General features: G+C 45.7%; 2 protein-coding genes across 4 annotated transcripts in view; one reads left to right on the top strand and one right to left on the bottom strand.

Moving 5' to 3' along the window:
- LOC106748864 overlaps positions 1-22052 on the top strand; it is a 106315-nt gene that overhangs the window by 5098 nt on the left and 79165 nt on the right. Inside the window, exon 2 of the mRNA XM_014627779.1 lies at positions 1823-1921. Coding sequence (XP_014483265.1) covers positions 1876-1921 — 46 coding nt within the window. The 5' untranslated portion in view covers positions 1823-1875. The remainder of the gene's footprint in view (positions 1-1822; positions 1922-22052) is intronic.
- Positions 7502-22052, bottom strand: part of LOC106748863 (trichohyalin) — a 50409-nt gene continuing 35858 nt past the window's right edge. The window contains exons 1-5 of one of the 3 annotated variants that reach the window (XM_014627777.1): positions 16172-16753; positions 14900-15135; positions 10554-13206; positions 9713-9875; positions 7502-9112 (exon numbers count right to left, since the gene is read on the bottom strand). In XM_014627777.1, coding sequence (XP_014483263.1) covers positions 8852-9112; positions 9713-9875; positions 10554-13206; positions 14900-15131 — 3309 coding nt within the window. In that variant the 5' untranslated portion in view covers positions 15132-15135; positions 16172-16753 and the 3' untranslated portion in view covers positions 7502-8851. Of the gene's footprint in view, positions 9113-9712; positions 9876-10553; positions 13207-14899; positions 15136-15502; positions 15647-16171; positions 16754-22052 lie in introns of those variants that run through there. The other 2 variants (XM_014627778.1, XM_014627775.1) reach the window with 2 other exon arrangements.

Here is a 22052-nt window from a genome sequence, read left to right as displayed (position 1 = left end):
GTTTTGTATCCCACATCCGCAGCAGCCAATATTTGTGGATCATGAGCAAGGAAAATAGGGGTGGGTGCAGTCACGGAATATTTGAAGGAACGTCAGAAGCGAGCGATATTTGATCGTCAATAAGTCTGCGAGACGATTCGTCACCGAGAGACGAGAAAAATGTGGAAACAAGCGCCATATAAAAAAGAAAAAAAACATAGGGAGGAGTTGCCGTCTCGTCGTAACGATCCTTCCCGGTCTTAATTTCCTTTGGGAAGATCTGGCGGATCGCGTTGCAACGGGAAAAACGGCGGAATCACGCGTCTCCGTTTTATCTTATTAATAAATTCGTCCCGATTTATCCTCCACGTGCGAACACGACGGTGCACGTGACCGGCATAACGTTCGGACGTTTCACGTGCGATGCGTGAGCGTTCCTTTTCCGAATGCATCGTCGATGCCGGGACTCGGCAAAAGTTTCCATCGCTGGTGCACCGTAAGAGGCGCCACAACGATGCATGCGTAACTTCGATCCGGCTTGGAATAGAAGGCAACACGAAACACGCAAAATTCAAAAACGCGAACAAGATTCTCCCTCTTTCTCCCGCTGTGTCTATTCCCTTCCATCTCTCCTTCGTCAGCATGTAATATCTCGCTGGTGGATGGGTGTATCGAGTTTGCGTCGGCTTTAAACTAAAGTTACAGGCGGTCGAGAGAGCTCTGCTCGTTTTTGCCGAGAGAAGGAGCTCGATCCTTCAAAGGACTGTCCTTTCCTGGCCGATACAATGGTCGACGCGCTAAGGATAAATCCGAGCGCCGAAACAGAGCGGCAAGACGTGGGATAAGTGTAACCTGTCGCGTGGGACGACACACTTTTTGAGTTACGTTTGCACCGAAACATGGTAAATCCTTCGGGGAGAAATTTGTAAGGAAATTGGACGTGTCCGATGATGCGCGATAAATCTTCATTTCGTGGAATGTGACATTATTGGCTCTCCTAAAGGCTAAATGATTCCCTTCGGGCTGCCAGTCTATCGTCATTCCGCGAGATTACGCGAAACAACGGTTCCCGTCTGAGTAAACATTTGTCTGAGTAAATATATTTTGAACCATAAAAATAAAAATACTTCGCAGAAAGCGACTTATTCACACATTCGATCTATAATAGTAACTCGTAATGTTCTCATGGCGGGAATATTTGAAGTAAAAAGTATCAAGAAGATACACACACGTACACGTACAAATAAATATACAAACAAACAAACAAACACACACCTTTTTTTTAATTAAAAAAAGTATATTAAATTGATCAAAATACCTCTCTTTGCAGCAGTCAATATTTTAAACTTTTACCACAACCTTTTAATTTAGTCGAATTATATTAAATACAATGATACGCTGCAAGCGGTGCAATAAAATAAAATTTAACAAATATTACGACTATATTAAATATAGAAAGGCGCATAAATATTATTTCTATGTGTCCCAACGTCAAACGCATCCAATGCTTTTTTTATTTCGCCCACCCCACGATTTGTGCAACTGAATGCCACGTAATCGAGCCTGCAATGTAATTTTATTTTTTCGCAATCACGAAACGATCGAAATTTCATATCGCACAGTCGGTATCTCATTTGTCTTTGCGACGGGTTCTATGTACCAATTTGCAATAGGGACCATGTTTACGCGGAAATAAAAAGAAACGTGTTACCACCACGAGCAGTCGGGTCGCTCGTACATGTATATACATTTTACGTACACTGAGAAAGAACAGGCAGACGCGACGAGCCAACCTAGCGAGACCTAGCTGGAAATAACGAAATATTTTGCAATTGGGTTTCAGGTGGGAGCGAAAGAATCAGCATCTTATCCTAAAGGGCAGCAGGAGAAGGAAACATGGGGAAGGGAGACAAGAGAGGCATCGCGCAGCGCAGTGATGGTGGTGAGTGTTTTACCAATACTTTCTATAGTCTATATGCGTAACAGAGTGATGGTAACTTGGTATGTGATATATTTCAAAGATAACAAGTATTCCCGCTATCTGCGGTTTCATTATCGGCGGATGTTTTGAGTTACCTTTCCTATCATAGATTAAGAAAAGAATTACATCGAGAAGGAAAGTTTCGTCAAGTTCCGACGTTTCGTGAGAGATGGTGCGATCTCGGAGATATTAACGCGTCGATTAAATATCTCACACTATGTGCAGATTTTAGTATTCTTCAGATGTAAAGTCGAAATGCAAGCAAATAAGAACATCTGCAAAAACGTTTGAAACGGCAGGCTTAGCCGGAATACGGACGAGGGTGCGACACGACCGCGTTATTCGTAGTGTTTCTTTATTTTCGCACGTTACACGTTTAATATTAATCCTTGACTCATAATTTCCATTTCCGAGTCTTACACGTCTCACACTCCGGCCATTACGTGAGCTTCGCAATTACGTTGGCATATTTCGCGATTATCCTCTTACGTAGCCCGTAAATCGGACGACTTTAAAACGGAAATTTAAACCGAGGGGGCTGGGAGATAGGGACTATCTCTCATATCGTCATAAGCACGACAATTTCTCATGCGATATCTCTCAAACTAATGTTACCGCCCGAAGAGATTATTAAAATGTACTTTTCCCGCGAGCGATACGCATTTCTCGCATATCGAGTATCTTTCTCGCGACGTAAAGCGAGAGATTTGCGCGTCGTACTTAAAAGCGACGACTTTCTCGCCCTTTCGCTGAAAATCATTTGCTCTATCGCTATTTCCGACGTGCTCGAGACACACAGGCGCACACAACACCGGCGGTTCACGCTCAAAATCGCGATCAAAGGAACTCTACGAACCGGAAGCGCGCTGCCACGCACGCAGAACGACTAGAACGCTCGCCTGTCGATCGGGCGGTGGAAGGTGACGTTGAACGATCGGAATTTCGATACGCGAATATCAGAGCTCGTACGTTATCGACGTTATCTTGGGGAAAGAGTATCTACGTGTCCCTATGTATGTGCGCGCGCGCGTACGGCAAAGGAATTGAATCGAAGGAGAAACAGGACGGAGAGACCGCACCATGTATATTTGCGCTTCCACCCTTATTTTCCACTTCCTCGATACGACGACGACGACGACTGGCATGTCGTCGTCGTCGCTGTTGCCTGTCACTGTTTGCTCGTTGCGTATTTGCGACTACTCGTAGGATAGCTCGATACCACGCGAGTGCTTGCCCTCTCGGCTATGCACACACTCGCGCGCATTGTTGCATCCCGGATTTTGGTGCAATCACGTTTCCACTTCAGCCTTGTTTATTTTTCGATTTCGCGAAGCGCGCGTAAGCTGTCCGTTAAGAGAATTCTCTAAAGCGGAATTCGAGATAAAATCAGTATGTCGCAGGTGCATTTGCAGATTTGGCCTTTTTATCATACTCCCCATTCTTTTCCTAAAACACCGATGTTTGACTGCCTTGTGTGAGATTAATTATTGGATTATTAGCGATTATTAGTTAACATGTTGAGTGCCTTCGATGGTCCACGTGGCTTTTCGCTCAGGCTGTGTAACGCCTATTCTACGTTACCTCTTCTCTTTATATAATAACGATTTTTGTAGGCTTATAAATATTATAAGATACTCTATATTTTCTATAAAAATATATAATAAAAATATGTAATATTCACGGTAATTGTGGATTATCGTTGGTTTACGCAACGTGAATAGAAAGTCACGCGAATATAACGTGATATTCAACACGTTAATTGTACAGAACGGTAACGTAACAGAATGAGATACATATAAATTCAAGACACTGAATGTTCGAATAGCTTACGTAAAAACGACAGAAACAATAAGTTAATTATAAACCGAACAATAATGTGCTCACGAGGAAAATGTTTACCGTAAGTCACGTATGAGAGTATGAGTGCCGAATACTAAAGCACCGAAGTATGCTCAAATCACGCGAATAGTCACAACTGCAAACATTCGCGAACGATGATGCATGGCGGATTTCGACGCAGTTTTACATACGAGAGAATCTGGAACGCTTTCCGGCGCCGCTCGCTATTCGATTTCGTTCGCATTCTACGAGCGGAAAGGGTGACGGCGATGATGCATCCTTTCGTATCCGCAAGTGCAACGGTACCATTCGTAACTGCAACCAAACCGACGCGATCCAAAACGTTACGATGCGTTATCGACTAAAGCAACGTTAATAAAATTTTGTCTGAAAACGTTAGACGAATTAATCGAGTAGATTAACTGTCTGTAATAATTAACTAAATTTACGAATGTTTTACATACACGATAGTTACGTAGAAATACGTAGAAATACGTTGAACCCTTCTTCCGTTTCCTTTTTTAAAAGGGAAAGGAAAAAATACGAAATAATAGTTTTTTTTTCGATGGCTCTTCGACGTTAGAACATAAAAGAAGAACGATTTAACTGCGATCGTTTTTGCAAATAACGCGCAATCCGAGATTCCAATCGCGAGCACACGGCGACCAAGAAAACCGTTCGGAACGGCGTGTTAGGTGGCTCTTTTAGTGGGACAATACGAGCGGTTCAACAAAAGCAACATGCCGACACAAAGGTGGCCACGTATACATGCGGCCGGCCGTTTGTCACTTCAGGTACACGCTTCCCCGGAGTGCACCGCACGAGTTATCTATTTGCACGCGGATGCAGCGGACCGACAGAACCCGCTCGCTCGTTGCGCGCCAAGTTGAGACAAGAAGATAGAGACAGGGTCGTGAAAAGAAAAGGAAATAGAAGACTTCCTCGCGCCGCGAGCCTCATTTCAGCGAATAAAATACACGTGCATTCGCTCGCGTCGTTCAATTCGTACTTTTTCTTCTTTCGTCGTCGCGCGACAATCATTTTAGACGATTAAATTGAAATTTCTCTAAAATATATACATATATTGTTAAATATGTTGCAATGACTAAGTTTATCAAATGCAGTCGGATGAAGCGTGACATAATAGCAATTAGTTATTCCATCGGAAAAGCATCGAAAGGTTTACATCGCGTTCGATAAAGTGCATTAAAATAGATGAAGACTATTTTGATGAAGAAAGTATATATTAAGTTTGTAATGCACACGCGTTTCAAATGAAAGATAGAAACGGTCATTTCATTCGCAACAATCTAATATTTTCACAGGAATTATATTTAAGAGAGAAATGTCCGTCGCGAATCCTTTCGACGAAAGCTCGATGTCCTCTCGACGGGAATGCCCGCCAAGTCGTATCGAGTAGGATCGAGTTTTATGAATTGCATTACGTTGTCGCACAAAGCGGCGAGCTCGGGACGCGAAAAGGGCAGGCGAATCGCGCGAGAACAAGAAGATAGCGCGGACGGAAAGTGCATCTCGGATGCGTATCGAGACAGACGCGTTGGAAAGACAATAGCCTGCAGGATCCCGGAGGATACTGAATGTACCTGTCGTCGACACGCCGTCGGCAACGATCTCGTCGACGCTCTATTATCGGGCTGGTTTACGTGCCCGTGCGAAGAAGACTCGCGTCAAGATCTCGTGTCTTTCTCGTACCTTGCGAAAGAGACGATTCGCGCCATGCATCACTGACAAGTCGTCGTGACGAAGCGAGAACGCTTCATCTTGGAGATGTGACGCATGGTATCTTTATTTATTATACGTTTGCTGGTACAACGTTAGAGCTATTGTATTTTTCCGGTAGAGATATTCACACCAAGCCTTGAACCGTGATGACAATTTGTCGGGCAGCTGGTATCCTTCTTTCTGCTCTTCTACCTTTCTACTTTCTACTTTTGTCGGATGTTATTTTTGTAGTTCCAATATTTCTCAAGCGATTACGTTACGACTAAAGAATTGGCGAGATGATAGATCAACGGGAGAGATGGTGACGGTGATGTCGCGAATGAAGGATCGACTTGGTTCGAAAATAAGTCATTTTGGAGCTGGAAGTGTTATTTTGAAATCAATACGCTTAGACATAGCACGATGTAAATTTTATAGCGATGCGAGGAAACGTTTAGCAGTGTTACTTACGATTATACTTACGCTCTTGAATCTTGATGAGTTGCATTATACGACGATCAACGTCGCATAAGTCGTTCTTCATCATTTGAATATTGATGAATGAGATGTGATACATAAAGGAAAGGACAAACTCTGAATAGAAATAATACCGGTCCGCCTTGACCGCGTTGTTCAGTGATTAGATGTGTCATCGTAATTAGCATAATTCACGGACGAGTGCCAGTAGAAGTTCGCGGATGGAAGGCTCGATCGTGACGCGACTCTTAAAATCCCAGCGATCTCTATTTCCACGTGCAAAGCGGCACTTTGCCATTGGCGCGTGAAGTTCCGCGTCGGCGTGAAATACAATTGCACCGTCGTGCAAAAGCGTCGCCGGGCAATAACGATTGACGAAAATTATAATATTAAAGTGTTTCGTTCGCGCGTCGCGTCACGTCGCGAGCGGATTTAATTTCGCGCTCGGCAAAAGCGATCGTCGGAGAACGACCGCTCGGCAAACAGCCGTCTGAATGCGAAAGTGACGTTTCCAATTTCGTCGCGGTAACTCGCCATGGCAGCCGAATGCGCCGGCGATTGCGACTAGCGCGACACGCGACGCATTACGCAAAGTGGTTGCCCCGCGTCAATAGTCCACTATTTGCTTTTGCCTTACCGCGTGTCGAGACGCGAGGTGGCGGCTTCGGCCCCACAATGCGACTGATTGGACTGACGGGCGAACGTTTGTGAGCTCTTAAGCGTTGAATGGCCTCGTTATCGGTCACGGCGGATAAGGGCGAAAAATGCGAGCCACCGCGAGAAAGAGAGGCGACGGGGGGGGGCCGCAGATAAACGCGACAACCGGAAGTTTGGTCGTCGCCAAACGTCGCCGGCGATTATCGCGCAAAAGCGCGAGTTATCGGCGAAGAATCCGTTTCGCTTACGGAGGCGCGCGAAGCGCGACTCGAAACTTTCAGTCGTCGCACACAGGTTTCGAACGATCCGTCAGCGGAAAAGATCACGATGATGCTGCGACGGGAAACTGGAAATCGAATTTTCTCGGAAAAATTTGGCGAAGGCTCGTTACACTTGAACGCTTTGACTTTTAACCGTTTGCGCTCGAGGCCCTTTTTCGCTCGAGCGAACCGGCAACTCCAGAGGAGTTAGCTGCTCCCGCTTATTTCATGAGGGCTAGGAGTAGACTCGTGAAGCGATATTCGTTAGGCCAAATCTAAATAAACACCGTTATCGCTCGATTTGCCGCCTCGATCCGAGTGATGCCTGAGAGGCACCTCTCGAGCGCAAAGGGTTAATATTGAGCATCTCGTCGTTACGACGCGAACTTGCGTTTCGCTCGATGCAGGAGAAATTACGCGCGCGATTGTTCCGAATTTCCTGCGGTGTGCGAGAGCGCGAAAGCGCGCGCGAGAACACGCCGAGTCGATGCGTCAATGTCACGACGAGTTATCGAGAATTGATCAGGGTTTTACATCCGTAACGAAGTTCGATCGCTGCGCAGGGACGAGAAAACGCGGACAGGTGTTCTCTGGGGTTATACAAGTCCCGCATAACTTTATTGCTTCTTCTTTTTCTACCTTTCTACCTCTCTCTTCCTCTGAGTGTGTTACATACATAAATATTCGTCGTCACGTTACAGCGTATTAGAGACTACCTCCTATATCACATGTGATAAAAGCTGCGAGAAAGTATAACTCAACGCGGCTATGTACGTACAAGAAAAGCATTTACATTAGTTAAACGCGCGCTCACTTCGACACGGCGCATTTTACGTATGCACCGTGCGTCCGTGAACGTTGTCATGCTCCTTTTTTTTTTCTTAAACCTCTTTTTACAACTATACGCGAGGCAGTGCCAGAGTTGTCGGCTACCAATCGTAACTACTCAATTATCAATCCACGAGACATATTATCGATCTCTGAGATATTGCTCGAGACAAATACTGCTTGCTAAACATGTTAAAAGCTGATACTTTTAAATATCTCTTACAGTTTATCACTAATTTACGCACTAAGCGTCCATCTGACACGCGCTACCGTTGAGACAAGCGGATAGAAAAATATTATTTCAGTTCGCGATTTTATTCTGGAGAAATAATTACTATCCCTAGATACATACAATGCGTTATCTTATATACGTACAATAGTTTTCTTGTTACATGGTACGCGATGTTACATGGTTACTCGGCGCGTCGAAGGTAATTTAACGTGTGAATTTTATTTGGTTTGCGGTTGGTCGTAATCATCGCCCTTTGCTCTCGAACTCCATTCTCCTTCGGAACGTGCTTGTACGAAAGATCGGTTCAGTTGAACAATTAGAAGTAATCCTGTCGCTGGATATTAATACTCGTCTATATCGATAATATTTAAGCGTGGTTTACTCAACTTGATTCAACCGTTCTCTGTTAACTTTCATCGAGTAACGTGTAAAAGAACTGTTGCTATGATTTCCATAAGCTCGTGCGTGAAACATCCCTTCGCGCACCGTGAAAAGAATTTCCGTCGCGCGTATATTTTTCTATAATTTCTCCCTTGGTTTTCTAATTTATTAAAATCTACCGTCGATATATCGCGACTAGTAACAGTATCAAGATCGTTCGTTCCGCAAACATCCGTAGTCTGCTTACCGAGCTCTCCCATCCAGCGACACAAATATTTGTACGGAGCCGAGGCAGAAGTCACATGCACACAACACACGTACGAATTGATTCACAGTAACTCGAAACTTTCTGTGCGATCTTTCGTCAGTGTCGAAGGCTACGTAGAAGATCTGTTTATCTATCTATCTGTTGCACATACACGCACATGTACGCATTCACTCATTCACTCTATCTTTCTCTTTCTTTCTTGCGGGGCAAAGGGCTAATCTTACGTATCACGGGTTCTCCGCGGCGGCGTAGAACTTCATGATTTCCGCTCTGGCGGCTTCCGTGACGGAACGTCTGCACGGGTTAGCGTCCCAATTAAGTCCAGGGCATCCCATTGACTCGAAACACTTGGCGAGACGACTGTTGTTGCGCGAGCAACACTGAACAACCGCCCAGACACATGGTTTAGGACTCTGGGCGGGCGGTCTCAAAGTTGGCGCTGCGGGGAAACTTGAAGTTTTCACACCCTGGCGATTCGGATTGATCCCCTGGAAATGATTCGTCCAATTATAAACTCTGCGATTTTTCCAGATCTCGCATAAAAAAACAAATAATCATGATAATATTACAATGAAAAATACCTGGGTTATTTTTAATATCGCGAGGTACGAATTCGTGTCGCGTAGGAAGAGTTAGCAAAAATCACAAAGATAATTTTACACGAGTTCCCTATAAATTTCGACGGGTAAAATAATTATTTTACGCCACACTTGGCGCGCGTGTCACCCCTCTTTTTGTTGCCCGCTTCTTCTACGATTATTTATATCGCCACTTTCGGCGGGAATATCGCGAAGAGACGCCAAAGAGAGGTGGTAGCGACGGCGCTGCTCAGCGCTCGGTCAATTAAGCGGAACAAAGCAGCGCGGTCGGAGTCGAGGGGTCGATGGGGCGCGCAGGCCTTCCGTGCGGAAACTCACCGCAACTTTCACCGCGATGTTAACGAAGCGCGCACGGCTTGGTAGCGCGAGACAATCGGCCAGCTCGGGTCGGATTCGCCGTGAACAAACCGTCGGTGGACAGCCGGCGGTGAGCTCGGACTGCCGGTCGGAGTGAGGCAAAGTGTTTTGACAGACAAATGGAGGACTCACCGTGAACTCGATCTCGTTCTCGAAGCTACCTCTCAATGACACTGTCGCCGGGCTGGACGGTATGGCGCTGTCTGGGCGAACTATTATCCTAGCGCTGATCGGCAGTGTGTGTAGTCTAGCTACTTCCTGTTGCTGTTTCCATGGATCACCCACCTTCTGTCTCCTGCGACAAGTTAAAAAGCTCGTTTCATCATTTATCCACGTTTCATGAATAGTAAAACTTTATTCCCGGACACGAGTGAATTCTCTTGCCGTCGACACGCTGAAAGTTTCTTTAATTGGCGTCGTTCGCTTGGTCGACCCGGCTACCAATCCGGTTTGCTACCGGTTTTAGCTACCGATCTTAGATTCTACGCGAACGAAGAAATATTTCAGATCCCGTGAACAGAGCGTGTTGAATTAATCGGATGAAATATCGGTGATGATATTTTTCAGTTTTAAATACAGACGTTCGCGTGACGAGAATGTTAATAATCATAATGCGGTAAAGAAGCGCAATGAAGAAATGAAAAAATACAATAAAAAAGTTTCTATCGTGTTAACCCACGTTCCTCGGCCATCGTTTAGCCGTTTGTATTCGCTTCGCGCGAGCGGTCGCGCGGATTTATGTTGCGGCAGCGGCACAATCGACCCTTGACGACAAAGTAACCGTACTTCCACGGCAATAAAGGAGCAAAAGTGGAGCAGAAACAAACTAGCGGACAGACACGGGACGATAGCAGTAACGAGCATTGATAGCGGCGTGAATAAAGTTGGCTGGCGCGTCGCCAATCAGCCCAGCGGGAAACTTCGTTTTCGCGAAGAGCTACCGTTTTCTCGAGGACAGAGTCCTTACTCGTACCGGCTCTCTTCTTCTTGCCGTCGTCTTTCGGCCTCCAACCGGGCCCTTTCCTGCTGTCTCAGCCTCTCCGCCAGCAGCCTGGAGTCGTCTCGTACCAAATAGCTCGGAATCGGTCGGCTGTCCTGTGTCCTTCTGTGTTGCTGCAAACGAGGGTCCTGATCGGGCGACTTCGTGGCTTCCGGCTGTCTCGTTCCTCCGACGGTTCGACCTCCACCCCAGCCGCGTTCCCTCTGCGTCTCTTGCCTCCGTCTCTCAGCTTGCACCCTCGCCTCCTCCAGACGCTTCCTGGCCTCCTCATACCTCCTGGACTGCTCCCTCCTCACCTCTTCCTCCCTTCTAGCCGCCTCTTTCCTTCGTTCCTCGTGCAGCCTCCTCGCCTCTTCCTCCTGCTGTCGCCTGGCGAGTTCCTTCCGTCGCTCTTCCGCCTCGTACCTCTGCTGCCGTTCCCTCGCCACTCTCTCCTCCTGCCTCCTCCTGACTTCCTCCAGCGGGTTTCGCGGATCGATATACGTCGGCGCCCACGGGCCGCGTCTTTTCGCCGCTCCTGGATCAGGGTGTCTGCTGCGCTGCCTGGCCTCCTCGATCAGCCTCCTCTCGTCGAACAATTCGCGACCGATCGTCTGATTGCTCTTCGGCGGTACGTTCGATGACTGTTTCCTCCTGTTGTAATCCTGAAGCCTGAGCTCGTCTTCTTGTCGCCTGCGATATTCATCGTCGTTTCTCTCGTTCGTTCGATTCACGTTGATGGGTCGATTCCGCGCGATGTATTCCCGCAGCTTCTGTTCTCGCCGTCTCTCCTCTTCTTGTACGCGCCTCTCTCGCTCCCAGTCGCGTTGTCTGAGTTCATTCGGGTGACCGACTCGATGATATCCCGAGCGCATCAGGTTCGCCGGCACCACCTCGTTTCCCTCTCGGTCCTGTTGTCGCCTCTTTTTTTCTTCTTGCCTTTGTCTTTCCGACCATTGCCTACGATGCTCGTCTAGTCTTCTTCTGTACACTTCGGAATGATTTCTCGCGGGATCCTTCTGACTCGTTCGCCTTCTTTCCTCTTCTTCTTTCCGCCGTTGCGCTTCTTGCTGCGACCTGTACTGCTCTTGCCTCCTCCTGGCTTCTTCGTCCTGCGAGCGTCTTCGCTCTTCTTCCAACCTTCGTCGTTCTTCCGCTCTTCTTCTCGCTTCTTCGTCGCTTACCGGCATCGTAGATCCCGATCTCCTCGCGTTCTCCTCCTGCAGTCGCCGTCTTCGCTCTTCCTCATCATTTGTGCGAGGAGTTGAGACGTAATCTGTCCGCCTGCGGTATTCTTCATACCGACTCCTCCGCATTTCGTCCCTTCTCCTTTCCTCTTGCTCTTGCCATGTGCTCGGCGTCCTTTGGCCATCCCGTTGCATCCGTCGCAGCCGCTCTTCCTCCTCCCTTCGTTTCTGCTCCAGCATCCGGTCGTATTCCCGCCTGATATTATCGACTTCAGAATTCGGCTCGCGTTGTTGCCGCTCGTGTTTCCCTGCGTCCTGGTGGTATCGCATTTCGTGCTGCCGGCGACGCTCGTTCACGGTCTGCAGCTCGTCGCTGGACACGACGCCCTCGTCCTCGCCGAAGCCCCAATCGGTCCGCCGCTTCGCACGCTTCCTCTCGTCGTCCGCAAATCCCTCGGTATTTGCCTCGGCGAGCCCCAGCAACCGTCGACCGCGACTCTTGCTATCATCGTCCGGCGAAACGGTCTCTCGCTTCGCGTTGACCCCCTCGTCATCTCTCATTCTGGCCTGACCGTCCGACTTTCGCGAATTCTCCCGGCGAATTCTTGATTTCGACGCGATTTCACCCAGATCACCTCGAACCGGCAACTGGTCCGGCCGATGATCGTTCAGGTAGTGGGCATTGAGAACGGGGTCTATGTCGCCTCGGTTCAATTTCTTCCTCTTCGCGGCGAGCTCCTCCATTTTCCTGATTCTAAACAACTCGTCCACCTCCTCGTAGTCCTCCTCGTTTCCGACCGTGGAATCGTAGTCGAGATTCACTATCATCGACGACGCGTCCGGCAACACGGCCGGCGCATTCACTTCCTCTTCCTTGTCGGATGTATCTATCGATCGTCTCTTCGTCTTGTGGGACCACGCGGCGAGGCCCTCGCATCCAACCTGTAGCTCCGGCACGCCACCGACGCCGAAGGCGTCCCTGTTGACCGGCGTCTCGGTTCGTTGCTCCTCGAAGAAGTTCGATTGTCTGTGAAGGCTCTCCGGACTGGTCGTTGACTTAATCTCCGTCGTCTTCGTCTTCGAACTCACGCGATCGACCTTCTTTGGTGCTTTGCTCTTGTTCTTCGTCGGCAATTCCACGGAGGGCGTGGTGGCGGTCAACAGGGCCTTCTCTTTCGACAGATCCAATTTGTATATCTCCACCGAGCCGGGGCCTTGATCCTGGAACGTGTCGTCCGCTACAAAGGGATCGTCCGACTCTGAAAGGGGCACCTCGCGCGGAAGCGTTTCCGGCATCCCGCCGTAATCGACTTTGTCGGCCGCGAATTCCGAGCCGCCGATATTCAGCAGCCATGCCTGCCAACTCGGAGCTAGGGAGTTTTGCTTTGACAAAGCGACGTCCTTCACGAGCTCTTCCGAAGGGAAATTTCGCTCGCTGTTGCGAGATAGGCCAGATGAGTCTGGAAAATCGATTGTCTCTGACTTATAAACACATTTACGAAGTAGTACGATAAGGTCTCATAAAGGGGATTTTTTGCAACTAATTTCGTAGCGATATTATTATTTTATATAATTATTATAATTATTATTTAGAGAGAGATACTGAATAGCATATTATGCCTGAAGCATCGCGTCTATAATCAAACGTAAAACTCGGGATTTCTCGAGGAATGGTCTTTTCGTTCCCCGGTGGATCACATACATATGTACGTGCATATGTCGCGTTTTCATCGCTGCGAATATTGCGAATATATAAGATTTTGCGACGCGGAACTTTTCCGAGATATGTGCAAGGCGAGTAATTGCAGCGCATAGGAAGTTACGAATTTCGTATTGGATTTGAAAAGTTCGAAATGACTCGATATCGATGTGCATCGATGTGCGCGCGCGTGATATCGGTGTGTGCCGATGTACCGAGGTAAATTGGTTGCCGCGGCTCGGAATCAGACGCTATTGAGTAAAATTTCTGTCTTATATAAATTAGATACATTCGGAGGATCGATATTAACAATTTTCACACACCAATACGCGGATTTTGCTCGAAGGATTTTGCTCGATTTCAATTTAATCTACATACACAATTTAATCGGGACAAGATTCTTCCAAAGATATTTAATAACGATCTTGTGAGCGCGACTAGAACTAATCTAGTCGCAAACTGGTAGCGACGTGAATAATGTGAACTTCAATTTACTGCCCCGAAATTCTTGCGTGCTCCGTTATAATATATAAAGCAGTCACGTTACCCGGAAAATATAGAGATCTCCCATTATTGTGTCCTAAATAATAGCCATCGTTATTATCATCCGTCGTCCCATGCTAGCAAACGTGCAGAGAACTCGGAAAAATTATTGTTCACCTTTAAGAAAATACCAGTTTTACTCTACTAATAAGATCATTTGTGTTTCTTTCTTTCCAAATATTTTCTTTTTCGATAAAGTGCGTTCTCTTGAAATTTTATCTACGTTACAACAATGTAACGTGTTAATGCGGATCTGTTATACAGAATTTCTGTTATACAGAGGATGCAAACCGAAATACGCATCTCGGGTTTTATTATCGCGGTGTGAATGTGGCGCATTCAATTATAAAATGAAAGCGGCCGCGTTTGGGGGCTGAATGCGTGTCGGAAATGCGATCTTTTATCAGTCGTGGGCGGTACTCGCTCGATATTGGAATTGCACGAAGACGACCGAGAAGACCTTGATTAATCAGGAAAGCCGGGGGAAAAGCCGGCGAACGGATTTCCATCGGTTAGGCCGAGCGACGCGCTTCGTCGCGACGTGCCTATTCCGTCTCCATTAGACGAGGCGGGCCGACAGAATTAAATCGCTGACGTAACTGAAGAGCCGGTCGAACTAGAGCGCTGTGTACCTACCTAGCGACCAGACCGAAGCGCCGCAGTACAGATTATTTCTTCTTCTAAATTTTCCCTACACATCTGTGTGTGCGTGCCTGTGCTTACTTAGAAAGATGGAGAGAGGAAACGAGGATCTACGCACTATCTAAGATACGCAATCAAGCTTTCGCATCGAACTTTTTCCCAAAATGTTAATAACGTGAGTAATCTTGTTCTTTCGAGAGAATTGACAGCAGAACACAATATGATGATTTATTTCGCCGAACGAACGTAGCGCCGCGAGCCAGACTTACCATCCGCAGAAATCGACCTTTGTGAGCTGATCCAAAGGTCGAGCGGTTGATCCTTGGCCGGATCGTGATCCCTCCAGTCAGCCTGGTCCTGTTGAACTCCGTGGCGGCTTGGGGACGCGGGGGAGTATTGATCGTGGGAGAGGCGGAGGGGTCGCGGGGTGACTGCTCCTACCACACCCGCCGCCACCGCCAGCCAGACCGTGGCAAGAGCCACTGTCACCCCTGGCTGCATCCTCCTGCAATCAAACGGGTATTTCTCGTTATTCTGACGTACTCCGGGTCTCTATAGTGTTACCGACTTACTTAGCTCGCGTTACATTAGAAGTTATCCCTTAATACTAATCCCTTAACCCTTCGCTGCACGCCTCGTGTTTCTTGATATTGTTTTACACAAGGGATTTGATTCTATACAGTCAGGAAATATGCGGACGAGGGAGGATTTTTTTTTCGAATGTATTAAAGCAATTCGAAGTGGGATCTTACTTCAATTGACACACGGTGGATTTTTAATATTTCGAAAATTATTTTTGATACGTTAACGCGTTCTCCTAAAAAGAAGTCAGCTGGTCAAATCCATTGAATTCGTGCGTAAAGTGTACGTACGTCTTATCCTTCGTGTTATCTCGTGTTATCTTTCCGATAAAAGCATTAGACAGATCTGATCTTATTCCTCTGTCCTTCGACGGTCCTACACTATTTCTTTTTTCGCGAACCACACGCACAAAGCTTTGTTCTGTTCTGTCTTATTTGTCTCGTGTTGAAAATCACAATGTGATACCTACATACAATTGAGAGTTAGACGTCAGCGTTAAACGTACCTTTGAAGGATGCCAGAGTAGAGACGCCGGGGCGCGAGAGGTTGTGTCTGAGATTCAAAGAGTCGGCCGTACGGTTACTGTACCGGCAAGATAAGTCCTAATTCAGGACGCACTCCGAGGACTCACTTGCCCGTCGGTACCCGTGCGCGCACACAAGTCACAATGCATCAAATAGCATCACTCTCAGGATCTACCGCGAAAAGTAACGTATTCACCTTTATTCGCTGTAACAAGCATCTAGCAAGCGAATCCTTCTATCCCCAAAGGAAAAAGCCAGTACGGCCGACTCTTTGAATCTCAGGCACAACCTCTTGCGTCCCGACGTCTTTATTCCGGCATCCTTCAAAGGACCGATCCGTCGCTTTGCCGTGGAAGATGAAAGCGCGAGACTGCCTATCGGCCGCGCGACTCTCGAACGATACTTCAAGTAGCTCTCCTCTCCTCGCTCTCTTACCTCTCTTTCACTTTGCTCTCTTGCTCTCTCCCCCCCCTTTCTCTCCTCGATTTCTGGACCCAGCTTCCTACACGCGAATCTGCCGGCACTTTGCGAGCGACACTTGGAGCCCGCCTCTCTCAGCGAAGCGTAGCGAAAGGACGAACAGACAGAGACGACGAGAAGCAACGACGAGCAGAGAGTAGAGGACTCGATATCAACAGCGGATCGAGTGATCTTGACACACTGCCCGCGTCAGGCCGAAGTGGCTAAACTTAATACCGCGGCGAAGGCGAGGAAGGCAGCCGCTCGCAGAATCAACTCGTGTGTACGATGCGCCAATTGACTTCCGCCAACTGACGTCACGTTTCTCTCTCTTTTTCTCTCTCTCTCTTTCTCTCTCGTTCTCCCCTTCTCGTGGTCTCGGTCGAGTTGACCAAAGGACCACCGGTAATTTCGAGCAATTGCGGGGACGTCGGTGGCTGGTTTCTCCGTTATCCACGCGCGAACTCGAATGACGTCACGTAGCGGCGGGGAATTGCGGGGTTTTTCGATGGTGGTTCGCGACGCGATTTCCGCGGTGATGGTTCGCGAGTGACGCTGGACGCGGGAAATACATGGCGGAAACTAAATCGGTGGTTAGAGCCTGGAATTCATTACCAGACTTCCGACTTTTCACTGATAACCTATCGGTAACCCGCTGATAAGGAGCGCTCATGATAACGTAGATCTAAGCGAATCTGCAGGAAAACAAAGTCATCCGTCAACCGCATAAGGAATAATCTCGAACGTCTCGCTAATCATTCTTATTCGTATAGAATTCGCGTTGGATAGGAAAAATAGTTAAAGTCAGTTTCACGTATAAAATTTTATTAACGTCTTCCCTTTTCGTCGAAATTCTAGAAATTCCGATTTCTGTTCTGTTTCGGATTCTCGGCTTGGCTAACAATCGGTGTAGCGATCTGGAAGTAAATGAACAAAACCACACGATATATTGTTCGATTATTAGATATAATAATATTGATACGTTCCGTGATTTATGACCTCACTTATGTCGCCGAGGATTCGTCATAATGTTTTCGAATATTCGGTTAAGCCTGCTTTGAGGAAAACGATATTTCAGGATATGTATAAAAGAGAGAATGTAGAATATTAGGAGCTCGGCCGTTAATTCCCGCATGGAAAAAGGAATTAGTTATTCATATAACACAATTGAAATTTGAGTTTTTAATTATAAGAGTTAAAAACTAGATGTTGGGTCGAAAATAATGAGTTAAATTAACTAAATTTCAGTTGTATTATACGGACAGCTAATATTTACTTGTGGAAGCTAGCTGTGAGAGCTTTTTTTTTTTTTTTTTTTTCGTGCAGTATCCGAAACGCACGCAAATAGAAAGAGAGTTGCACGAGAGGATTTTATAACCGCCTCGGTGCACCGAAAAATAAAATCTCATTATGTCAACAACGCGAGTGCATTAATTTGCGCGAAGTTTCAGCATTTCCAATTAACCTACCGGCCAACAACTAAATATTTTCCGTGTCTGTTCTACCGAAGGACACTTCATTCCCCGCGTAAGAACTTTTGATCTCGGTACGAGCTAAAGGAATCCTTTGGAATAAACTTGGGGAAAATAATCAGGCGGTGCCTGATTCGGAACATTTTCATTCCGTGTCGGTGGCAACAAATGCGACAACATTCTTTAAAAAGCGTTTCGTAGTGAACATAGCGAGCAGATGTACGCGTTCAGATTTTGTCATCGCGTCTAGCTAGTTAGCGCGGTTTATTCTTAGCTACTTCTCTCATCATTCGGTATCTATCATCGAAAGGAAGCGCGGTTGATCGGACACTGTGTAATAGACTCTAATGCGTCCATATCGTCAGGAAGTCAATTAGAGTAATCGGATTCCCTTTTTTTTTTCTTATTCAACGTCCAGCGACGTCGAGCGCCGGCAGTTCACGATGCCAGAGATAGCGCGCGTTCTCCTCTCGATATCGCGTTCCGAATCGCCGATGTACTGGTTGCATACCAGCCCGCGGAATTACGGGATTTTCTTTCCGTCGATCGGCATTATACCGTATCTTAGCGGTACGGCGATTAAACCGATCCATTGGCTCGCGCGCGAGAGAGGGATGCGTGATTTCATCGCGAGGAGGCGCGAACACGCGCGAACTAGAAAAATATCTGTGCCGGCAAACGAGGATTTATTCGTCGCCGCGAGCGAACTCGCAGTTTAACGGCGGGATGAATTATTCGCCGGTGATGCGTGAGACGCGCGACATGTAATCGTAATATATTACCGTGTCGTGCATCATCATTTTCGACGGTGGCGAAATAAGAATAGTAATCCGTTGACAGTCGACGCAAATACGCAAATACGAATCTTTACAGAACGAACATTCGCGGAGATTATCATAAGTTAGCCAGCCGAGAATAACGCCTGCTATCGAGCGTCTCCTAATTGCTGAATGTTACATGTAATGCTCGATCGCGCGGCTATGGGGTAGAGTGATTAATTAGTAATAGACTGTGCCTGTAATTAAATGATCGCGCAAACTCGTGTTTCGAGCGAAGCTCGACGTTGTAAACTACAATTACGGTTAGCATGGAGTGGGATATATAACGGCTCTGCCGAACTACTTCATTCGCTTACATGCATATTCATGCTTGCCAATACTGCTCGACTTGTTTCGTCTCGATATCCGGACGGGCGTCTCAAGAAACGTCAAAACATTCGCGTAAGTGAGGTATTTTACCGTATCAAATATCTCGTCTTATTTCATCACATAGGGGTCAACGGTCTCTGTCACGATTTTTGCGAGACATTTCGCTACATCTTGGAGAAGAGTTCGATATAGTTCTAATTGCGGGTAAATTTGCTTTCTCACTCGCGAGTACAACGTTTAACGTTATCATACAACTACTGAAAGTCACAAGTTGCCACATTTAGCGTTAAATACTGGTCGTAAGCGCGCACTTAACCGACAAACAATTTATTTCCCCAAACAAAACCGGCTCGTTGTGTTCTTATTCGGATCTTTAATTACGGGGATGCTCGCGGCGTCGCGAACTTAATTGCACGAATTGTCCTAGACAAAACGCGGATTAAAGTTCCGCCGATAGTCGGCGAGACGCACGAGTTTCGCTTCCGCGTCCGACTCGCCTCCCAAATCTCACCCTCACCCTGTCTGTCTCCCTCTCCTTCTCTATTTCTCTTATTCCCTATATCTTCGTCTCTTACCCATTCATCTCGTGCGGCCGGAGGCAACGGAGCGAGACACGACAGGATGAACTTTCCTTTCGCGTCTAACTCCGCGGAAGATCGTTATAGTCGCCTATTCGATCGCGAAATGCGGTCAGTGTCAGGGATGAAATTCGCAGAGCGAACCTGAAGAGAACAAGAACGCGGCGGCTGCGATTTTTGCCTTACGCTGAGCCCGCCGCGAATACTTGTAATCGACTTAATGAGATGTGGAGACGTGAAATGAATGCAAAGGTAGATACATATTTTTCGCGCACTTTCCTGAACTTTTCGTACTTTCTCGTAATATGGAAATGAACCGCATTGTAACCCTCTCACATTTTTCCCATCAGCGCGAACGCACATTATCGTCTGCGTCCCTTTCATCCCTATCGCACGTATAATCGCGATGTACAGAATATCCCGGGATCTAACGGTACGTTTTTTACGTTCGCGGATTCTTTGGACAATTTGAAGTCGATTTTATTCCTCGTTTAATTTTAAGGGAGAACGTTAGCGCAAATCTATAATCCGAGGCTCAGTCACAGGATCCTGAGTCGGGATTTTTATTCTACATTAATCCTGCAAATTTCATCGAACTTGAAGGATTAATGGGGAATTTCGGAGTATTACGTTATATATGCTATTGTTCTACATTTGATATTAGACACTGTTACGGCTGTTCTCTCTGAAATCTTCTATTGAAATTTAGAGAGAGATTTATCTTAAAATAATATTCGGTTATTTCAATATTCTATTTGCATTTAATCTTTTTTTTATCATTTGTCTACAGAGATAGAGTATGTACAATAAACAAATATATAATAAATATGGATAAATTAAGAAATTAAAGAAAATGGGTTAAGAAAATTATAAATATTTTTCTTTCGTGATCTATCTATTATATTTTTGGAGTTCAAGATTTTGATAGGATTTGAATGGGTGAAGAGGAAAAGTTCTAAGAGCAGAGACAAATTGTATGTTTAGAAACACTGATAGAAATTTCAATTTGGATTTGGTACAATAACAAGGTTAAATAAATGAGAAAAGAAAGCGTTGATAGACTTAAAACTTGCGGCTTGAGGAGCATTACTAAAGACACCAATCGGCACTTGCGAGACTCACAAAGAATTCTAAATTTTGTCTCAGGGCACCTTCGATACGTGCAATTGTCCTGATTACTTCAATCGCCTCGAAAGTTTAGAATGTTATGAAAGTTGATATTTTGTTATCATGTTCCGGTCATCGAATGTGCGCGTCATTGATCGGCGCGCGACGTTGCCCTTTTTATCGATTGTTTTGGTACTCTTGCGTCGTTACTTTTCCATGTCCGAATACATTACGTTTCGACACCTCGACGCGGACTGGTGCATTATTTATCATTCCTGTCGACTTTAAAATATTTAATCGGATTATCGTCAGTTTCGCTTTAACCCTAATCGTGCAAACTGGGATCATCATGGGCCCCAGCTGACTCACGTTTTTATCGCGTTTCTCTTTATATTTTCAATAAAATAAAATTTTAGATGAAAAAACATTTGTGATCATTGCTTTACATAATTCTATTCTATAGACTTCAAAATATATTCATGATTTTGTATGAATTTTATTAGCACTTTTACAAACTTTAAATAAGCGAGAACACGAATGACCTCAGTGTGCCAGATTAAAGTGCTAAGAAGATGTGTACACGATTAAAGTTAATTAACGCACGTTTCTTTGATCGAATCGTATTTACGCGAGTGTCAGTGCCACAAAAGAATAACCAGAGTGTCACGATGGAGTAGTCTAGATCTAAGCTGAATTGGATAGCCAGGATGGAGGAAGCAGGATGCCGAAATATGAGCAACGATACATTGTATTCCAGATATGTCAAATCACTTATTACACTTATTACACAGAATATTTCCGATTTTAGCGAAAGTTTTACAAGTACATCGAGAATAAAGTGATATCTGAGTCGAATTTAGGCTGAGATTCATAGCACGTCGTTATTTGATAAATAATTTTTCGTGACAAATATACGTTGGAAAATAATATTATCGGATACATAATTGTTTTTACAGCTTCTTATCAGCTCTCTTAAGAGCTTTAAATTCTATCAATACTTCCAACGCTAGAAGAAAAAAAGAGATTAGGAGGATAAAAATGTATTGCTTCTTTGACCTCTTAATCTTTATTGGATTATTCAATATTCACTTATATTTGATTCTATTTGCAACTGCGTAAGTTATATAAGTTATATAATTAATACGCTGATTGAAATTAAGAATAAAAATGAAATGTTAGCGAAATATTGAGATAATCGAATATCAAATAATTCTGCAATAAATCTTTTTTAATACCCAACACAGTAACCATTGTAACATCAAGGTAGGACAATAACTCTTCCTTGTATAATGTTATATCTCGAAATTCTCCATTGGTTCTTCAAGTTCGACGGAATTTGCAGAATTTGCGGAATTAATATAGAAGCGAAATTTCGGGGCGGTTGACGTCAAAAATTGAAAACTCGCGTCGTACGATAATCTCCTTCGGCAAGCGCGCTGAAAAAGGATAGATTCTCCAACGATTGATAAAGGACTCCCTAAATAAAAAGCGTTTTTCTATAAGTCCGTGAAGATCACGCGTTGTTACGTCGGGGAAATCGCCGCATCGGGAA

Source organism: Dinoponera quadriceps, unplaced genomic scaffold (genome assembly GCF_001313825.1).
Source record: "Dinoponera quadriceps isolate SergipeBrazil2010 unplaced genomic scaffold, ASM131382v1 scaffold1889, whole genome shotgun sequence".
Lineage (NCBI taxonomy): Eukaryota > Metazoa > Arthropoda > Insecta > Hymenoptera > Formicidae > Dinoponera > Dinoponera quadriceps.
The sequence above is the reverse complement of the archived record's forward strand: the minus strand, read 5'-3'. Positions and strand labels throughout refer to the sequence as shown.